A 21226-nucleotide genomic window follows, 5' to 3' on the forward strand; every position below is an offset into this window, starting at 1 on the left:
CCATTACATCTCTATAATTATATTCCCACTGTGATCTCAAGTCTATGTGACCTTTTCTCTTCCTCTTCTTGTCTTTGGCCATACGAGCAGTCTGGCTGGATTGAGTCAATACTCTGCAGGACTGCGATCACAAAGTTAGCATTCTCGCGATGGCCACAATACAGACAATGTCCAATGTTACATTCTGGCAGAGTTAAATAATATGAGTCACATTAAAAAAAGCTAACTGCAGCCATTGTGTCTGTGCATTTCTGAGCAGCTATTCCTGACGTGTGTAAATTACAGTGGAGAGGCCTGGATATTGTTGCTGGAGGCAATATAAGTGCCACCCTCCCAATGGCTATAAGCGGGCTTCAGTGGGGGCAGGTGTTTTGGAAAGTGTCAGCGCATGAGAAAAATGGAAGTGCTCAGCAGAGACCACTCCACACATGCACCCACACCCACACACACACCTTCACATTCTCCCTTATTTTATTGTTCTTTTGTTCACGTCCGTCTCTCCCTCCTCTCCCCCTTTCCCTGAATGATTTTCTCTCGTTAATCAGAATACATTTGCAAGCAACACAATGTCCTCAGGCAATCTCTCACCTCTTCCTCTTCCTCTTCCTCCTCCTCCTCCTCCTCCTCCTGGTGCTCTTCACCTTTTTTCCCCCTGATTTTTCTCTCTCCTTCCCTGTCTCCTCTTCCCTCCTAAGCCTATTTTTTCTGGATGCCCTGCTTGACTTCTTTGCGCTGACCTTCCTATTTAAACCAGCCCACATGCCAGGCTTCACCCAGCTAGTGACATCATTGCCAGTTAATGTGCAGAAGCAGCACCTGTCTCCATAATGATACAGTGCTCACTGCTTACGTTTGTTTCCCCTCTCCTTCCCTGTCTCTGTGTCTTGCTCTTACTGCAGACCTGAGATGAATCTGCTGATAACACAGCCCCTCACTTCCCTGTTCTCATTGGGATGAAACTTGCGGTGATGTACGTGGCCTTGGCCACTGCAGGGGTTGTCGGTGTGTGCGTATGTGTTTTCCCTGAGTCTGCACAATTGCAGCACCCAGGAAACAACCACAGACCTCATGCAGCAGCTGGTTTGTGCTGAAGGAGAGTGTGTGTGTGTGTGTGTGTGTGTGTGTGTGCGTGTGTGTGTGTGTGTGTGTGTGTGTGTGTGTGTGCAAATACCAACATGTTAATTAAAGAATGTGTGCATAACCTCACCTCGAGTGCAGTGTCTGCTCTCTTGACTTCCAAATGACTCCCAAAATCTAAAAAATCTTTCAGCATATTTTGCAGTTTCATCTACTGAACACAAAAAGCTGACCCCAGATCAGCAGTGAAAGGTCTTTTACTTAAGTGAATACAGTAATACCACAATGAAAGGGGAAAAAAACCATGCCAGTACAAGTAAAAAGATGTGAAATTCAACAGTATATGCTTAAAGGAACTGTCCTAGATATACTGTGACAATGTCAGCTGTTCATATAAATGTGTCCGAAGTTTTAAATAAAGAGTTTAAACCTGAGTAAAAGTAATCCCTGAGAGCTGAAACCTCCGGCTCAGATCGGTCTAAATACTCTGTTACAAATGTTTTTTTTCTACTTTGGCTACATGCTGACATCAGATTGTGACAGATTTCTTTATATGGTCATCTAGAGTGACCATATTTTGATTTCCAAAAAAGAGGACACTCGGCCCGGCCATGAGATAGCCTACTTAAATGATACTCGCAGTTTAGTCAAAGATGCCTTATAATTTTAATATATTTAAAGTTTATATGTATGGATAGAAAATTCAGTTCTATTACAAAATAATATCTCTCAAAGACATAAATTCAGATAGGGCCCTATAGATAGGGGACACACACACACACACACACACTAGAGTGTGGCTACCCAATCTGAGCCCGACGGGTCCCAACGGTAGGCCTACCCGACGGGTCGGGCCAGGTTCGGTCAGCTTATGTATAAATTGTATTCGGGCTCGGGTCTGATTTGGTCAGCTTTCAGTGAAAATGTTGTGTAAAAATAAATAAAATCCTATTGTCTGTCCTGTTTATTGCTTGGGCACTGTTATTTACGTGACAACACCTGAACATAACACACACAGACACATATTGGCTGTTTGTTTCTACCGCTCCCCTCGCTGGAAGTCTCAGACCTTCCGCCGCCCGCCTCCGCCTTGATTAAACGCTGAAAATTAAATAAAAGAGGGAGACAGGTTTTTCCTATTTTATCTTATTTTGTTTTATTTCTCCCTCTCCCCTCACTGGAAGCCTCGGACCTCCTGCCGCCCGCTCCCGTCTCAAACACGGAGGTCTCCCTCTCCGCAGCTGAGCACCCACGGCACACGCCCGGCTTGTTAAATAGCCTGTAACCGTAACAACTGTGTGACACAAAATCAGTGCTTTAGTCATTAAATAATGTCGGGCTCAGTTCGGTTTCTGACATAACAAAACAGAATGACTGTCGGGTTCGGACAGAAATATGCGTCCCATGCCACACATACACACACACGCACACGGAAAACCGGACATTATCTTCAATTTATAAACACCCCCCCAGACGCCCCAGACAGGACGTCAAAAGTGGACATGTCCAGGCAAAAGAGGACGTTTGGTCAGCCTATGGTCATCTGCTCCAGGCACATTACTGGAAGTGTTTACGTTACATAGCCTATACTGCTACATGTAGCTACATGGTAATGTCAGGGAAACTTGTAATCTTGGTTCCCGATGTTTTGAAATTCTCCCTGATTTTGGATCATATTCCTGCTGGAACAGGTCTGGTTGAGTTTAGAAGCTTTTATTGTTGATTTTTCATGGTAGAAAGTGTCACTGTTCTCTGTTACAGAGACGCAAAGACACGGAAGACCTGGACACGGTGACCAATCAGAACAGACTTGGGTTTTTTGGGAGAAGGACTTAAAGAGACAGGAGCTAAAACAAAGTGTTTCAGACCACAGGTGTATACAGGTGTTCAAGCACAAACAGTATGAGGGAAAAAATGTGAGTTTTGAGCATTAAAGCGTGTAAACATGTTCTAGTAGAAACCCAAAAATATGGACCTGAAAATGAGCATAATTGGTCAGTTTTAATAGTACTTGTAAAGTTTTTGCAGAAAAATGTACCAATAATATCCAAAACCAATGCAAAATGGCCCCATTCAGAGTGTTATCATATATATTATTGTAATATTACTGATTCATTGACATGACCCTTTAACAACTGAGCAGTTTAATCTATAACAACGCAAAGTTTATAAAAGTATATATGTTTGATGTGTAAAATCTTTAACTGAAAGCAACCTTAGCTGTCAGATAAATGTAGTTAAGAGTTCAATATTTCCCCCAGAAATGTTGTGTATGCATGATCATGAAATGAAAAAACTCAAGTAGAATACAAGTATCTCAAAGTTGTTCCTAAATACAATACATATGAGGCACTGATCTGCAGCAATGTCATATAACTAACACACACTGTTCCCTCTTCTTTGAACAATGACTTGTGAGCTGTTTCAGTATCATCACGACATCGACAGACGCTAATAGGAGAGAAGAGAGAACTGGCAGCCAAATAGACCCCTAAGCAGGACACTCTAATGAGGAAAGGGCCCCTGGGGGCTCCTTGGGTGACACTAGAGATCTATACTGGAGCTGGCAGTCGTACAGGATCCACAATTGAAGAGATGCGTTTGTACTGGTGCCATCGTTAGCCACTTTGATCGTCTCTACAAGACTCCAACTCCTTGAAAAAAGCTTTTGTCTTGAAAGGGCTGGAAACAGACGACAGATAAATGCCTGTAACTATGTTTGTGTGGAGAGCTGATGACGCCTATGTGGGACCCGTCTGACCACCCAGTTAGATAAGAGTCTGGTGATAAATAAAGGCTTTAACGTTTACAGGCTGCTTTTTGAGGGGATAGGTCATGGTGACGCAAGTGGCTGAGAACTAATGGCAGAATTGTAAACACAGATGAATATAGAGCTTGATAGTAGATTGTTGACGGAGCCAAATTGACCAATGACCATTCAGACTGTCCTCAGAAGAACCAAGAGAATGTCTCGACTAGCAGCACACCATGACACACTGTACAGGCAAAGGCAACTACTGAGTCAGCTCACTGGATAAAAACATTTTTTCTAATAAATTTACATCAATTTCAAATCCATAAAATGTAAACAGGTGGTGCAGGAGGCCTAAAGGTACTGTATGTAAAATTATAATGTGGTTGTAGTAGAGCTCACCAATTATAATGATAAACTTTGGGTTTAAATTGACCATTCAAACAACTTCAAAACTTTGACTTGCCCCTGTGTTTAATAGGATTGTATTGTGGTAGATTCTTATGTAGTGTACTCTCAAATGTTGTAGAGAGTCCTCTTTACAAATGTTAGTTTATATGAAGGGTTTGTTTTGTGCATGGAGAATAAAACACGGTATAACAGTTCAACCAGACTGACAAGTGAAAAGGCATAAAGAGACAGAGATGCCTCTGAGCAACAGTTCAATAAGAACAGAAGATATAACCAGTCATTAGTAAAACAAATTGGAAGTTTGGTATCAAAATATGAGCAGATTTAAATAGGAACAGGTTCCCGTTTCAGTGTCAAGTGCACAATAATGTCTATAATAAGGTGCAATTAACAGGCGCGTTGCTTCAGCAAGGCTATTGTTGAAAATTCACAATAGAAACACAAGGTTATTTGAGGCTAGACTGCAGAGGGCCCACAGAAAAAGGAAACTCAAAATATTTAAAGCTTAGCTGCACTGTTGTGGTTCAATAATGATCAAGGGTCACTTATGCTTTTGTGAAGTGGAAAATAAATTCAAAATTGAAGGCTATGTGGGGGAAAAACTGTTTTTACTGTATATCACCCCTGTCATGTAATACTTCCAACACTTAAACCAACTGAATAAAACTTAGATTGCTGACACCATATTGACTTGTTACATTCTTCTTACAAACCCAGTTTATGTAGAACAGCTTCAGCCAGGACCATTATTACGTCACTGTGTTATTACTGTGCTGCAGTGAGAGTTATAATTTCTGCCCTGTTGGTCCATCCAAGCATGCAACAAGTGGCCAAATTGCCAAAGTACAAATTGCACATAAACACAAACAAACAGTTGTCAGTAATTGTTGTGTTCCTGGTTCACCGCTACCGTGCACGCAGACTAAATTAAGAAGCAGCTTTTGCCTGATTAGTTGTAAAAATGTCTGTGATTTTTTTTTTTTTTTAAATCCAAGACTTGTTGGGTTCATTAGCAGCCAGATGTAACCTGGATTGGTAGCAACAGTCCTCCTTAGTGTAGCTGCAATATCCTGTGTGATGGAGGCCCATTGCTACAACAACAGGTGCAAGCAGCAAATGCTGAGGAGGGAGAGGGATTGATGCAGAGGGGCTACAATTAGCTCCTATTGCTCTCATGTATTGTGTATTTGCAGGTACTGGCACTATAGGAAAATCTTTAACATTTAAGCTGTGGTCCAACAGGTCCTACCTTTGTCCAGAGAAGCATCCGGGGAGTTGAAGTCCATTAGACTGCTGATTTCAGTCTTGTAGCAGAGTTCAGTGGCAGGCGGCTTCTGCCTCTGGTGAGCAGAGGGATCTGTGACAAAAACAAATTACAAAAAAGTGTGATTTAACAGACAACAAGAAAGACAACAAAGATAGACAGTGGAATACATCGGTGTTCTTGAGCTGAAGCATGTGTATTAAGGTCATGTAATAATTTGAAATTGGTACGAAATTAAAGGAAATGACCCCTTTGACATTTTAAATACATCTCTCATTGATTATTATTATCTTAAATTGTGCCTCTGAGTGCAGATTATGTTTGATGAAGCATGTAGAGGAGCAACTGGAGCTGTAAAATGAGTTCCCAACAATCATGCAAAATACCTAAGGAGACAGCAATAGCAAAATGAGAAAGAGAGAAAAGGCCTGTGTTCACCCAAAATGCATGATAAATTCCTCATCATTGTAAGTTTGCCTCTCTGCACAGAATGCATGAGGAAACAAGATGATTAATGCAGCCCACCACACATTCCTCTCAATTCACACAAAATGAACTTTTACTCCTCACTTCTTACACTGTACTAACTCCACAGTAGTTTACCATTCATCAACACAGCTACTGTTTCCGGGGAGTGTGAACACCCCGCTGTAGCAAAAGCATCCAATCTTAAACACAAGCAGGCGCACAAACACAGTCACAACTTTGAGAGACTGCTGCATGTAAATATTAGCATTTTTATGACCAAAGTGTGATTTGATTTCTGGTGAGGTTCAGTGGTTTCTAATATAGTTCTGGCCTGCCTCACCAGTGGCATGTAGTGAATGCATATTGAGTGCTTTGCTCCAGGTCAGCTCACATAAAAGTTTTTTTGTTTTTTTTTTTCTGAAATGACTTTGTCACCTTCAACATGTGCAGTCCACTTCTGCTGTCCTCCCTTCCCAGCCTACAGACGCATTTATTCCAAAGTAAAATGTCCAAAAGGTCACAAGTGCCACTTTTTAAATAAAAGTAGTCTTTGGCTGGCAAAAAACTGATAAAATGTTCAAGGATTTAAGATTCAGCTTTGCTCACACACAGTTGAATTCACTTTGCAGCAAACTACATCTCTTCCACTTCACTCTGCAACCTCTGCTCCTCTCTGGCCTCCTCCTCCTCCTTCTCCTCATCCTCTTTCCCGTTCATTCTGCCATGAGTCCGCCACCCACCTACTAAGATGCTGTTACTGGTTGAATTATTTGCAGTAATTGAGCACAGATGTGTCTGGGTGAAGAGCTCCAGGTCTCAGGGTTGTGCTGTCATTATGGTGAGATTAGTCATCACGCTTGTCGAGATGGACTTTATGCGGCCACAAATAACAGCCTGGCAGCCTGTCCCCACCTAAAGTGATTGGTAACAGCGCATGAAGGCTGTTTTTTTTTTTTTCAAACTGTGCATAACACTTTGCCACCCAACACCTTGCACATCTATAATTTTTCAAACTTGCCCACAGTGCAGCCTTTGGCACCAGGAACACAGATGTCACTTTTTTGAATAATGTTAAAATTCACAGTGCGTACTTATCTGCTAGCTACAAGCTGCTGCTGCCCAGTGGCCTCATGAAAATGTTTTATCTTCCCTGCATCGTGCCCTTGACAGGCCCTCACCAACATTTCAAAACTTACCAAGGGAAAAAGGGATGAGTGGGATAGTGTGGAATAAATGCAAAGGAATAAGTAAGTCATTACGGTCGCACGAAGGGGACAGAGGAGGGAAAACTGATATAGAGGAGAGCTGGGGAATATGTCACAGAGCAAGCTCGGGTTTGACTTGACAATTTGTCTTCTGTACATGCAATCACGTTGCAGAGATGCCCTTGAGCAAGGCACTGAACCCCCAACTTCTCAAAGCACCCGACTATGAAAGCCCCATCACTCTGACAGCAGTAATGTATGTTTACAGGTCCCAAAAAAGTCCCAAAAGAGGGATTAATAAAGTACTTTTTCTTCAAATGACAGTAAAGAGCTTGACTTGATGCATTATTAAACTCTACATTGTCTTTGGAAGTTTTTATTTACTCTAATTTTAGATGCGTTTAAGCTTCAGCAATTTCATAGTGTCTGGCTCTCTCATTTTTTTCTACATTAAGTAAATCTTCAAAGCTTCCCTATAAAATGCTCAGTCACACTGTTGCATCAGGAACATTAATTGAATTGGCCTATTAAACCTCACAAAAATGAAAGCTGCACACATATTTCAGTGCAACGCGTTTTCTCATCAGCACCTGTTGATGCTGCCTGCACATGATTAATGTGCCATGTAAGTGACATAAATGCGATACAATAATCTATTAAACGTCCAGTGTGTAGGGTTTTGGGACATCTAATGGCAGAAATAGAATATAATATTTACAACTAGACCTCCGCCAAGCAGCTCGGATTTCCCGCCATTTTATTATTTTATCCACTTCGCTTCAACCGATCACCACCAAAATTTTTAGAAATACTCATTCCAAGAGCCGGAGCACACTCTGGCTCAAACTGGACTGTTCGGGACCAGACTGGCCGACCCGTATGCTCTCACTCAGTGGATGGATAATTTGACAGGATTGCTGAAGGTGGGATGGCCGGCTTTGGTTGATTACAATGCCAATCTTACAATGGAGGACGACACTTGAACGGTTTCATCCAGTTTGTTTTGCTATCGAAGCTAACATTAGCTAATGCGCTAAACAGTTAGCATTACAGAGAAATCCAATATTCCTCTTAATACCTTTCCAATTTCTGATTAGATGGACATGATATCCCTTAATACACAGAACATTATTCATTCCTACAACAATACATTTTCCCTAATGCACATGTGAGCATTTTTGATGATCGCCTCCGTCCAGTCTTTTCATCTTATTGCATTTAACACTAGCATTCTAGCACCCAATAACACATCAAGATGACATTTTAAGTCTCCTATGTAGCCTACAGCCCTGTGGTGATGAGTTGTGTTTTGCCTCAAGCTAACAAACTGACAGGAACAGCCCATTGGTCCGACAGCCCATTGTTCCGACCATATTAAACCCATTGTTCCGAAGTCCTGTTGTTCTGAAATCATCATGATGCCCTGTGGTTAAGGTCTGGTTAGGTTTAGGCACAAAACCCACTTGGTTAGGGTTAGGAAAAGATCATGGTGTGGGTTAAAATGAAAAAGAAAGTGACAAACACATAAGCCGTGAGCCTGCTTCGCCTGAAGCCTTTCCCAGCTGACCCAGAGGCGGTTGCGGCGCACCATCAAGGCAGAAATACACCCGCCGGGAGCCGTTCAGCACCGCGGACCGTCGGACTAATGGGATGTCGGACCAATGGGCTGTCGGACCAATGACATGGACCCCAAACTGACATCATTGTGACATCGGTCCTAAAAGGGTATATAATCACCTGAAAAAAAGAATCGTTGTGTTTTCTTTAGAATGAGCCATGTATATCTACATACTATAAGGAGCAGGTCCTCTTCCACAGGGCCCGACATGTTGTTCTAGAGTAGCCCAGAACAGACAAACCAAACACTGGCTCAAGATAGGGCCGTTCATGTTTTGGCATTTTCGTGTTGGCCACCATAGCTCTCCTACTTTGCAAACGCTATAGGTTTCAGTTCTGCAACTTTACTGCTTGTTGCCGCTAAATCCTACACACCTGAGCTTTAAGACATTGGTTGATCATGTAATAACAGTTTTGCACGTGACTCTTAATTTTGAAAGAGAATTCCCACAAAAACAATCCAGATCATGATGTGGATACAGTAAGGGCATGTCCATAGAGTCAGGATTATGGAGGGATGGATGTTTTTCTCTGCTGCAGCTTTACTTTGTGTTAAATTGTTTTTACACTGAAATCTTACAAGTTTAAGATACAACAAGCAGCAAGAAATCATTATCACTTGCTGGGCTGCAAAGAATTTTTAATGATTTTTATTCCCTGGTAAACAAATTGGATGTTTTTTTTAAGAGTTAGAGGTGCAGAGAGAGAGAATGGTCAGGCTGCTGTTGTTATTACTGCCTCAGCTTTCAGATGTTGTGTGTTTGTGTGAGTTGGCCGTGAAAATAGCATTATTGTTGTTGTTTTAGCTACACTGAGTTATCAAGCTGGTAATTGTAATGTTTTCTGGGTCACTGTTGATGCCTCTGAATCAATGTCCTTTTCAACACAGTGAATATTTGGGTCTGGTGAGGTCCAAGTGCCTCATATTGATCCTTTAATCTTTATCTCAGCACACTAAAGTCACAGAAACACTGCAGACAGTGACACACAGAGTAAATAGACAGATGGCAGGAGGGAGAAAAAAGACTGGATGAGATACCAGGGACCGATAATATAGAGGAGTTGTAGAAACAATCTAAAACATAATCTCTTTTGTTGCTCCTCTGCATTTTCTACCTGCTACGCTGCACTGTGAATGAGGGTGAAGCTTTCAATAAACCTTTACTTTTGCTTGTTGTATAAATCATGTTTGGGGTGATCTATTAAGGATTTCAGATAAGAGCATCATTTCCTCTCTCGGCTTCCATCTCCTCTCTGTTCTTTCCTCATTTCCTCACATGCCAGCCAGAATAATATCTGACAAACACACAAGCTCACCCTTCATCTCACTGCAAGTGTCGATGTCTGCTGCACAGTTTCTATTTGGCATACAATTAGAGAATCTGTATGTTTACAGAGCCGAAAACAATGCATACATTAGTATACATGGTCATTAAAATAAGACATGGAAATAGAGCAGATTGGTATGGAGAGATCATTTCATTAAAATCCTGGGTACTGAATAATATCATCAAATTTCAGTTATCTGCCTCGCTTTTAAGCTGTGAAGAAAGCAGAAGGCTTGTGGGGAATAATTTAATGTTCACATCACTTTTATCAGCCCTCACTGTTTCCTCACATTAAGCTGCATTTGCTTTTTGTCTCTGTGGAAAGTTTTATATACACACAACAGCACTGAAGGCATGGGTTGTAATATTCTTGCAAGATATATAGCGTTCATAAGAAAGCAATGAACTGCGCTGCAGCAGAAAACTTTTTATTTTAGATGCTGATGAGAATTTATCACACTGTATGGCTGGGTTCCATTTTCCCCACCATCAAACTTCCTCAACTTGTCAATAATAAGTGGTTTAACCAGCTGAGCACACCACTGATAGAAAAGGTAATTCTGCTGTGATGACATGAATAATGATTTGGCCCAGAGACTACAACAACTACTGTACCCCATGTGGCTTTGTGATGATGTAATAATCCAAATTACTGTATCCCCACCAAACACGGTCTCCTAAAAGAAATTTGCCAGACAGTTTGTTTAGACTTAAAACAGCTCTTTCCCGTAGTGAATAGCACTTATGAGAAAGGAGGAGGGTAAGACAGAGGCCATTCTCAACAGATATTAACACTTCTGCCTTTTGGCAAATTGGGGATATGTGGAGAAAAACAAATATCTCATAATCGACCAAATGTTAGTCGACCAGAAAGATCATTAGCTGGCAAAGATTTCATTGGTTGGTAAGTCGCAGGAAAAAATTCAAAATAAAACAATCGTGAAAGTCTATGAGGAGCTGCGCCTTGTCAAAATAAATTGAAACCTGTACGACTGCACCATGTGGGAATTTAATTTGAAAGGACAGACACAGGAAGAGGCAACACCCTGCAGTCAGACAGGAGTCACTTTAAAAACCAATCACAGGTGACAGATATCTTTCCCTTCTTCTGTAAATATTCAGTCTGATAAATATGGAAACGTTGATCATTTTACTGCGGGGCTACCCAGAGCTTTACATCTGGCCCACGGACGATAGGCCTACACACTTATAAACAGTGCCCGCAGAAGATCAGCCTTGCACTCCCCACACTCTTGCTACACAAGAGTAGCACCCAGAGCCCGACCTTGCGTTTTACAGGCAGTTAAAGGCGCAACATGTGCACGGCCTCTAATTTCCAGGGGTGGTACCTGCGGTTATTACACACAGGCTAGTTAATAACATGTCGGGCAGGAAATCCAAAGTGTGGGATCATTTTGAGAAGGTGAAGGACGAACCCAAGGTGATATGTAAACTCATCTTCATTGGTCGACTACAAACATGACATATCATCTGAAACATGTCAATAGCTACATGCCCATTAGCCACTTAGCACAATCATTACTGCTTTGCCAACAGAGTCATTAACAGGCGGCTCGCTCAGTGTGTGACGTGCACTGGTAGATAAAATATAGGCCTATATTAATGAAGGTTCATTAGTACGGTTTTGTATTTCTCTGTAATGTAGCACAGTGTTAACAATGTTACTGATACTATTCTTTCTCACACCTTCAACTCAAACCATTGTGTTGCCCCGCCCCAAAATATATATTTTAATAGTTAAATTAATATCGTAAACATGTGGGCGACTAGTCGACTACACTACTATTGGTCAAGTAGGAAAATTCCGTACAAATATCACAATATTTTTGGCCAAATACCTCAACATACTTACTGTGCTGATATTGTAGGGTTGACTATTGGTGCTTCACAAAATATTTACACAATGACATTTTTGATAACTAATCATCAGTAATGTGGATATAATCACTAAGTGGGTAAACAGAACACTTAATTGTAATGCAGCCTTTAAAACTAGGAAAAGACAACACTTACGATATTCAAAATCTAAGAAAACATTTATGCCCATCCCTCCTTAACACACTGTTCTCTTCTGACCATGAAAGCTGCAGAAGTGTGTCTTCAGTGACCCTGACTACCCGACTGTGGGTTCCTATGGGAGTCTGATGCTAACCTTTACAATGTTGCAGTAAAACTTACACGGAGGACTCAGCCTTTGTCAACAAGAGCCCCCTGTTGTGCCTCTTCTCAGCGGGGATAAAACACAAAATCCTTGTCAGTGAAGGATGCATCACCCAAAATAAACTATACCCTCAAAATAGAGGGAGCAAAGCCTCCTTTAACTCACCAAGTCTAGAGATTTAGTTCAAACTACAGGCTTCATTGTGCATTTTTTAAGAGCTCAGACACCTGCCTGTGGGATCCAAATATTTAGCAGTCGGTCAAAAGGTAATCTGTGAAGCCCAGGGACATATTCAGGCGCACGAGGCTTCAACACTGCCTTAGTTTGATTGTTATTGCTATGACTGCGAATAACACTAAAAATAGGTCTCATTTAATATTTCTGTTTCCCAATGCACGTTTTGATTTACCCTGGCTGTATTTTACCTCTTTTGGAGCAGAGGTGGGAAATATTCCAGTTCATCTACATAAGCCCATATGTCTTCTGCTACAGGTTGAACTGACAGCACTTTATATGTCACAGTGTACTTCTCTGTAACTGGCCCATGAGCACTGTAATGATCAGTGGTGTAGCCATTATATCAAAGCCAGTTAGCTGTTATGGCTCTCAGCTATTGGCATAAACACATGCAAAACATTCCTCTCCTCTTTTTCCCTCTAAAAGGCTCTGATATGCCCAACCACTCAGGATGACTTTACTCTCCATTAACCAGGCATAATAATAATAACAGACTTTATCTTATGGCGACTTTGATACCTTTACATAGCAGGAAGAGGACCCCAATGCTCTATTAAGGAGCAGAATGATTGAATAAAACCACCAATTTACATCCATTTACTGCACAAGGATGCAGTACTCCACACTCACACAGAGTTCAAGTTCACAGGTTTGTGGAGATTATTGTAGAGGTAATTCAAGCAGCTGTAATGATCTGAACCCTGAGTGATAATGATATAAAACTATCCATATTATAATGCTCTTTTGGTTGAATGTTCCAACAGTCCTAAAGGGAAGATCGAGATGAATTACCAGTCTTCATGGTCAGACAGTTCTCTCTCTCTCTCTCTGTTTCTCACATTCCTGTCACCACCCCTCTCCCCCGAGTCCTCTCTTCTTCCTCAGCTGACTCACTCCACCACTCCAACATCACCTCTCCTTTTCCCTCCTCATTTTCTATCCTTTCTCTGTCACCGTTTAATGGGGTTCCCCGAGCTCTTCACTCTTCGGAGCCTGCTATATTTTATCTGCTGGCACAGTGCAGGGAAAGACGACGGCTGGAACAAAAGAAGGCCCTAATGAGTAGTGGAGGTGATTAAGGAATGAATAGGCGCTGTTGCTGGAACCTTCACCGAGCCGCCCATGTTCCCTGACTCGGTCTGCAATCTGCAGATAGGCACTGCCTCTCTTTTCTAACATCGGCCACCCGCCTTTAATTGCACTGACATTCTCTGGTCCCGAGGCTGCCGGACTTGTGATAAAGCTCGCGTATTCGTGCATTAATCACCAGCAGTCAGGACAGGCCTTTCCCCCCCTGCATCACCTGCCTCAAGACCCCAATTCAAGGTGCCCTATAAATACCCTGCAGATAAATGGAACTAATGGACCAGGGGTGTGTGATTGTGGGGAGCTAGCGCTGAACGTTTAGCCGCCCACACTAACCATTGGCGATCTCAAGATGACTCGTTGTCAATTCATATTGTAATGAAAGGCTGCTGAATATACTAGTCAGGCCATTCAAACGAAGTGTGTAAGCCGGGGATGTTATTAGTTGGTGTAAGGAGGACCCGGGAGAAAATGAGCTGCAGCCTGAGAGACTAAACCGAGGAGAAACGGGCCTTTGTTAGCCCGTGAATGTCATTTTCACAGTGGCCATCAGAGGAATGAACACATCACCACTGTATGGAGAATGAAAAATGGCCCATTTGCTGACAGACCAGAGACAGGTGCCTGCGAGCACTACAGCTTTAAAATGGCCTGAGCATGGCCACTTCAACACCATATCCCTGGAATCAAAGCACTTTGGGAGATGGAGGGCTTTGTGACAACTCCTATCAGGAAACTGAATGGTGATGAAACTTGTGTCCTCTGACAACACACTGCATTTATATCTCATTGGATAGGCTTTAAATAATATGTGAATTGTTCCACCTCCAGTGTGATCTTACTGACACCAGCCTGGGGTAGCTGTGAGGATGTTTATATTCAGAGATAATGAGAGATCATACAGCGATTACGTGAATGACATGCAACTTTCGCTGTCAGAAGTTGAGATAGCTGTTTTTTACTGAACCTGCCATTTTGAAACTTTATGTGTGAAGATCCACTGTGTATAAAGATGTCATGGGGATAATTTAGAATGCACAAAGATCAAAGACAATTACAGTACTGTCTTTAGTTGGGAAATCTGAAGTCAAGGTTTTGGAAATACACAGATAATTAAGCCCTATTCGCAAGGGACTAGTATTGCCAGGGGACCTCGTGTGATTTAGAAATTACCACCTAAACATCAGTGTTTCGTGCGGCACACTGGCACGGGATAAGCAAGGTCTGCATTTTACTTTGATTTACTGACATTATCCCCTGAATGCAATGCGCACAGTCATTTGTAAGTCCACTTTATAAAACACAGCACCACTAGCAGAGATGTCCAATGTTAACCTCTGTTCTTTATTTCCTGTTTTTAAATGTGGGTCAGACACAAAGAACTGATGCTACCACATGTTATCACACATCATCCATGTCATAATCTTTCGAGTTTTCGTTCGTCCGGAGAATTAAAGCTTACTCCTTCTGCAAATGGGTCTCCATGCTGTATTGTGTGCTGTCACTTAAAATGCTGTCACAATTTTCATTTTTAGTGGGAAAAGCAGCCTCCACAGCTCTCAACCGGGGGAGAGGCAGAAAAAAGGCATGGAGACAACAAAAACACCTTAACACTACCCAAAATCTAATATTATCATAATGACCTCTATAATGGCCAAAATATGGTAGGTCAAATATACTTGACAAATTACAGACATGGCAGATTTGCACAGGACTAAGATCACAATTAACAGCTGCAATTATTACAAATTACCAGACGTTCCCGCGTAATACTAGTCCCTTGTGAATACAGATTTTGGCCATGTTTATACTCCAAACCTTAGTGCTCAATTCAGATTAAATTTTTTTGTTTGGCTATTCAAATGATTTTGTTAAACTGTGGCCAATAGCAGATGCCAGTGAGAACTGGCCATAGTCCTCAACTGACCCACATGTACAAAAGAGCAATAACAAAGGCGTCCCATGCCGCACGCTGTTGTACAAAAGTAAACATGGAGGTCACTGTAGTCAGTACTTGCAGCTTCATTTATACTTTGATGTGCAGTGGAAGCCAGTGAGTTTGTGAGCAGATGATAATAAGGAATAGGAAAGACAGCCAGATTTTTAATTAGAAGCTTTTGTGGAGCAATGGCTTTTACTTCTGTACAGAGGTGTGTGTGGATGCAGAGCCAGAGCCAGGAGTGGTGGGATCATGACCTGAGTGGCTTCACTGATATAGACTCACTCCTGCAGGAGGTAGAGCTGGTCATCTACTAATCAGGAGATCGACAGTTTGATCTCTGGCTCTTTCAGTGCGCGTGTTGTAGTATTCTTGGGCAAGATACTGAACCCAAAGGCTGCGCCATCAGCGTGTGAATGTGCGTATAAATGATGAGATTCAGACCTGATAGAACCTTGCATGTCAGCCTCAGCTATCAGTGTATGAATGTATGAATGTGTGTGAATGGGTGAATGTGTAAGACTAGAAAGACACTATATAAATGCAAGTCTCTTTACCATTTACTATTTATAAATGTTGATCTAGGTTGATGTAATGTTGCAAGAAATTGAATATGATTGCTCAGAGGTATTGCAAAAATTTTAGTTTTGGATTTAAGCTGCTTTTACCTACAGTCTTAAGGTGAGATCAATACCATTCTTATGTCTGTCTGTTAAGCCAATAAGCTTTAAATCTGGAATATTCATTTTGACAAACCATAATACCGCATTAATGATATGCTGACGATATTAGCAACATGCACCCTGGGACTTGGAATTACACTGCATTACTTTAAGCAGCCATGTTGTAATAGAAAACAGAGAAACTGTGGATACTTAATAAACTAATTCGAAAAGTGCCTTGAGAATGAATATGAAGATATTTGAATAATTATCCCAATGCAATTACCATATGCAAAAAAAAAACAAAAAACCTAGAAGGTAAAATTGAAAATAAATCCACTTCAGCGCCCCTCAATTTGTTCAGAATCATTTTAATAAATACCATCTACACCAAATGTGTTTTATGAGCAGCTTTTAACAGCAATTATGACTCAAAGGCAGCGCAGAATTATTCAAGTGTAGTATTCTCCACAGGACCTTGGGAGGCTGTTGTTTTTTCTTTCACATCCCATTGCCTTGGCAAGACACAGTAGTGTTATGTGCATTGTTAGCAGCTTATCTTTTAGTGCTGCCGAGTGTAATGTTTTATAATATGATAATCTTCAACGTAACATCATAACATTTCATCTGAAAAGCCACTTAACTACCAAAGTGTTTGAGGGGAAAATGTAATATTCTACTTTTGTCATGTTAATGGATTTCTAATTGAGCATCTTGCGTTGGGAGGCAGGTCCCAGAGGAAATGTTCAGCCAAAAAGAACAAAGTAATTACTGAAAATTGTTACGACCTATTGTGAGCTCAGGTCCATGCTCAAGTCCAGATTAAATAGGAGATGTTCGTCTAACTTAAGATTTGGATATCCACTTGGATGTTGGCCTCTAACATCACAGACCATCGTCCTTGATGGACTCACTGCTGACACAATAAGTGGAAGTTACTCTGCGAAAACAATGTGATGAAGACAGGACTGACTTCTGCCTGAAATCAACCTACTGTAATGATTTATTGTTATTTTGATTCCTTTACTCAGATGTAGCTGTGAACAGTAACATCAATGTAAATGTGTCAGGCTTTATGTAACAACTCATGTGCATCAAAAGCCCTAACAACTAAAAATGGACAAAACAGGCAAAATTATTAGTGATTTTAAAGTGAAGACAAAGGTGCAAAGGTTTGTCCTCCTACTGAATAAGGGACATTGGGTTCAGTCCCCTTTGTATCACTAAATTTTCGATTTCACTTGAGAATTTGACTGACAGTCGGCTGAATCGTCTGTCTTCACAGCTGCCCTATTTCCTTTGGTGCCATTGTCACGTTTTGGCTGCATGCATAAATACATAATGCTTTGGAAATGTGCCACCCATTCAAAATATATGCTGGAATGAAGATGATTATCATTTGAGCTATATCAGCAATTGGCCCTCGTTCTTTGCTTACACAGGCAAACTGATAGTTAATAAGATATCTTACTTTAGAAGTACAAAAACTGCATTCTTTGTCCACCACTGTTACTGATTGTTGATTGTTTTCCCTCAAAGTAAATCATCCATGACTGATAAATATTTATGGCACTTTGTGAAGGATGGCACAAGTGCTTAGTTGACAAAAGCATAATATTCTGCAAAAAGAGTGCAAGGGTACAGAATAATCAATGACAGGTAATTAGGTTTCTCCATAATAGATGGGGAAAGTTTTCTGAAAGTTTCCTGTCGATATCAAGCTGCAGGCGTATCTTAATATATTGTTGAACTGGGGGAGATAAGAATTTAAAGGCAGTTTCTTCAAGCTTGGGAACAATTTGCAAAACGAAAACATGATTGAGACCTCATGTTCTCGGTCTACGTGTGCAAAACTATTAAACAAGCAAAAGACTGAATAGGCATACAACTATTATTGTTGTGCATATTAAAAAATGACAGGGTATCTGTACAGCTGTACTGGCAACTGTCAGTATCAGATGCTTCAATGAGTCACACACTAACTGAACTACTCATCATTAGACAACAGTAACAACAAAATATTTCTACTTTATTTACACATAGAAAAGCTCTGTTGGTGTTTTTCACTGCAAAAATGTCAGCATTGGTCACACTGATGATTGGTGGCAATTATGATCCTGTGATCCCATAATTATAAATAAATCTATGACTAGAAAAAAAAAATTAAAAAAGCAATATACCTGACCTTCTCCATTACTAAGGCTGAACAACAGACTATGAGGAAGACCTCCTTGTGAACTGCTGCTGTTTGGGAAGCTATTTATGGTGATTCTGCTGCGTCAACACTCATAACATAATTTCTCTTACACGAGCATCTGTCCTGGAATCAGCCCAGCCTGTCATTATCAATGCCACTGTGTCACAAGACGAGATCCTACGCCAGCCTCCCTCCTTCAATATGATGAAGAGTGTGGCACGTGGAGAAGGGCAGCGGGGAATCTGCTCGGAGGCTTAGTGCGCCAGTGAATGAAAGGGGACAGACAGAGGGAAGTGTGCAGGAGAAAGAGATTCAATGAGAGCAGATATGTCAAGTGAGAGTGTGAGAGACGGGGAAAAGGAGGGAGGGAGGAGAAAATGAGACACAGGAAGTAATGACCAAGTAGGAGGAAGGTTAAAGGCAGAGATGGCAGGATGTAAAGACAATATGATGAAGTTTCCATCTCCTGAATCAAGGGATAACATAATGACAGAGTGGTCAGGAGTGGTAGACAGGGCTCAGCTGCTGGAATAGAGGGGGGAAATCAAGAAAGGAAAGATCACAAAAGAAGGGATAAATATTCTCACATATTAACCTAATATGCTTAGTAAACAAGAGTTTTATTTGAAATAGGTCTTTCCTTTATATTTTGTTTAACACATTTTAGGAAGAAACCTCCTCAACACTTTGTTGTCTTTGTAAATTCAGTGTAATGTATCAGCACAACAACACAAGCTCAGCACTTGCTTCTTTTGCTCTGAGAACTACTCTGTCATCTATTAATTGTTCTCAATGGATTCTGTATTACTGTTCTCATCTCTGTGTTTCACCACTGTCAATGAAAGTCAATACTTCCTGCTGTTTCACAGTACCCCTCCCCTGTTTGATAGGATTTTAATTTGAAAGGCGTGTGGAACGTGTTGGGTTTCACTGACAGTAGCTTAACACGAAATGAAGTGTGTATGTCATAGTACAGCTGACTGGAATAATCACAGACTGTATATTTAAGATAGACAACATGACAGCTTCGCAAAAGTGAAGCCAAAACAACTTGATTGCTCCCTGGTGGCTGGCTGCAGTACAGCTCATAACCCCGGCCCCCGCAATGTTTGCAAATGGGACAATCTGGCCTCATTACGGAGTTGTGGAAGTTAAGCAGTGATTTCTGCGTCACACACCAACAAAAAAAGATGTCCTTTCACTTTAGAATGCAAACCTGCCAGGCTCCTGACTGCATCAGGGTAAAATGTGGCCAGACAACAACGTAAGTTAGGGGAGAAAAGCCCAGGTAGGGCCAGTGGCAGGGGTGGTCCAACAATCACTGACTTTGACCCTGGAGACTGGCGTTTCCTTCCCGTATGAATGCAAAGCCAAACCCCCCCCCCCCAAACCTAACCACATGTTTTTGTTGCCTAAACCTACCTCCATGTGTGTGTTCGCAAAATGAAACCATGTGAAAAATATCAATTGCTGATGCTGAATCAACTTAGTATGTTTATTCTAAAAGAGACTGTATACAAACTGTACATTTCCTGTGAAAACCGAAATCTATTCTTAAAAGACACAATGAATCTAACGGGCTGAAGTTGACACGGCATCCAGAACATCAACAATAGACACACCCAGGGTACCATGCTCGTCATATGTAGACGTGGAAAATCCACCACCAAACACAATATGTGACGAGGTGGGAATGAGAATGTGTTGGATGGTTCATGGGCCAAACTAAAAAAATCAAAGTATCTATTAAATAAATGTTTCCTAACGATACTTTTTACAAATTATGTACAGTTGCAATCAAAATTATTCAACCCCCACTGCATATTAGGCTTACTGGCAAAATGTACAATTTTTCAGCTGTTTACAATAAACAAAGTAAACAAGAACAGTTGAAATAGTTTAATAAAACTAATATTACCATGGTTTTTATCCAAATTCAACACAAAATGCTACTTTTAATCACTACTGCAGTCTCGAAATTATTCAACCCTCTGTTTCAAGCACGCCTGGTGCAACTAATCAAGGGCTTTATTAATTCAGGTGTGCTTGAGACAGAACACATAAATACCTGGACTGGCTAGGGTTTTGTTGAGAGTGACGTTTGATTGCATGTTAGAAATATGGCTAAATCAAAAGAATTGTCCAAAAAGTTCAGAGAAGAAATCATTGCCTTGCACAAACAAGGAAAAGGATACAAAACGATAGCAAAAGCTCTGAATGTTCCTAGAGATACAGTTGGAAGCATAGTTCGCAAGTTCAAAGTTAAAGGAACAGTGGCTACACTACCTGGACGTAGCAGAAAGAGGAAACTATCAGCGGCTGCCACCAGATTCCTGAGGAGGCAAGTGGTCAAAAACCCTTGAGTGACTGCAAAACACCTGCAGCAAGACTTGGTGGCAGCAGGCACTGAGGTTTCAGTTTGTACAATAAGGCGCATACTAAACACCGAAGGGCTCCATGCTCCAAGACATACACCACTACTGACCCAAAAGCACAAGAAAAGTCGGCTCCATTATGCTCAAAACCATATAAATAAGCCACAGAAGTTTTGGAATTCTGTTCTGTGGAGTGATGAAACAAAACTGGAACTTTTCGGGCCTATGGAACAGCGGTATGTCTGGAGGAAGAAGAATGAAGCATATGCTGAAAAGAACATCCTGCCTATAGTGAAGCATGGCGGTGGCTCAGTGATGCTCTGGGGCTGCTTTGCTGCCTCTGGCACTGGAAACCTGCAGCGTGTGGAGGGCACGATGGATTCAGTCAAGTATCAGGAAATCTTAGGTAAAAACGTTGTGCCGTCT

At 41.3% G+C, this 21226-nt stretch overlaps 1 protein-coding gene across 5 annotated transcripts in view; it reads right to left on the bottom strand.

The window, feature by feature from the left end:
- kazna (kazrin, periplakin interacting protein a) overlaps positions 1 to 21226 on the bottom strand; it is a 167101-nt gene that overhangs the window by 70577 nt on the left and 75298 nt on the right. For all 5 annotated transcript variants that reach the window (XM_049581176.1, XM_049581178.1, XM_049581177.1 and 2 more), the window contains exon 2: positions 5490 to 5597. In XM_049581176.1, coding sequence (XP_049437133.1) covers positions 5490 to 5597 — 108 coding nt within the window. The remainder of the gene's footprint in view (positions 1 to 5489; positions 5598 to 21226) is intronic.

Source organism: Epinephelus fuscoguttatus, linkage group LG7 (assembly GCF_011397635.1).
Source record: "Epinephelus fuscoguttatus linkage group LG7, E.fuscoguttatus.final_Chr_v1".
Taxonomy (NCBI): Eukaryota; Metazoa; Chordata; class Actinopteri; order Perciformes; family Serranidae; genus Epinephelus; species Epinephelus fuscoguttatus.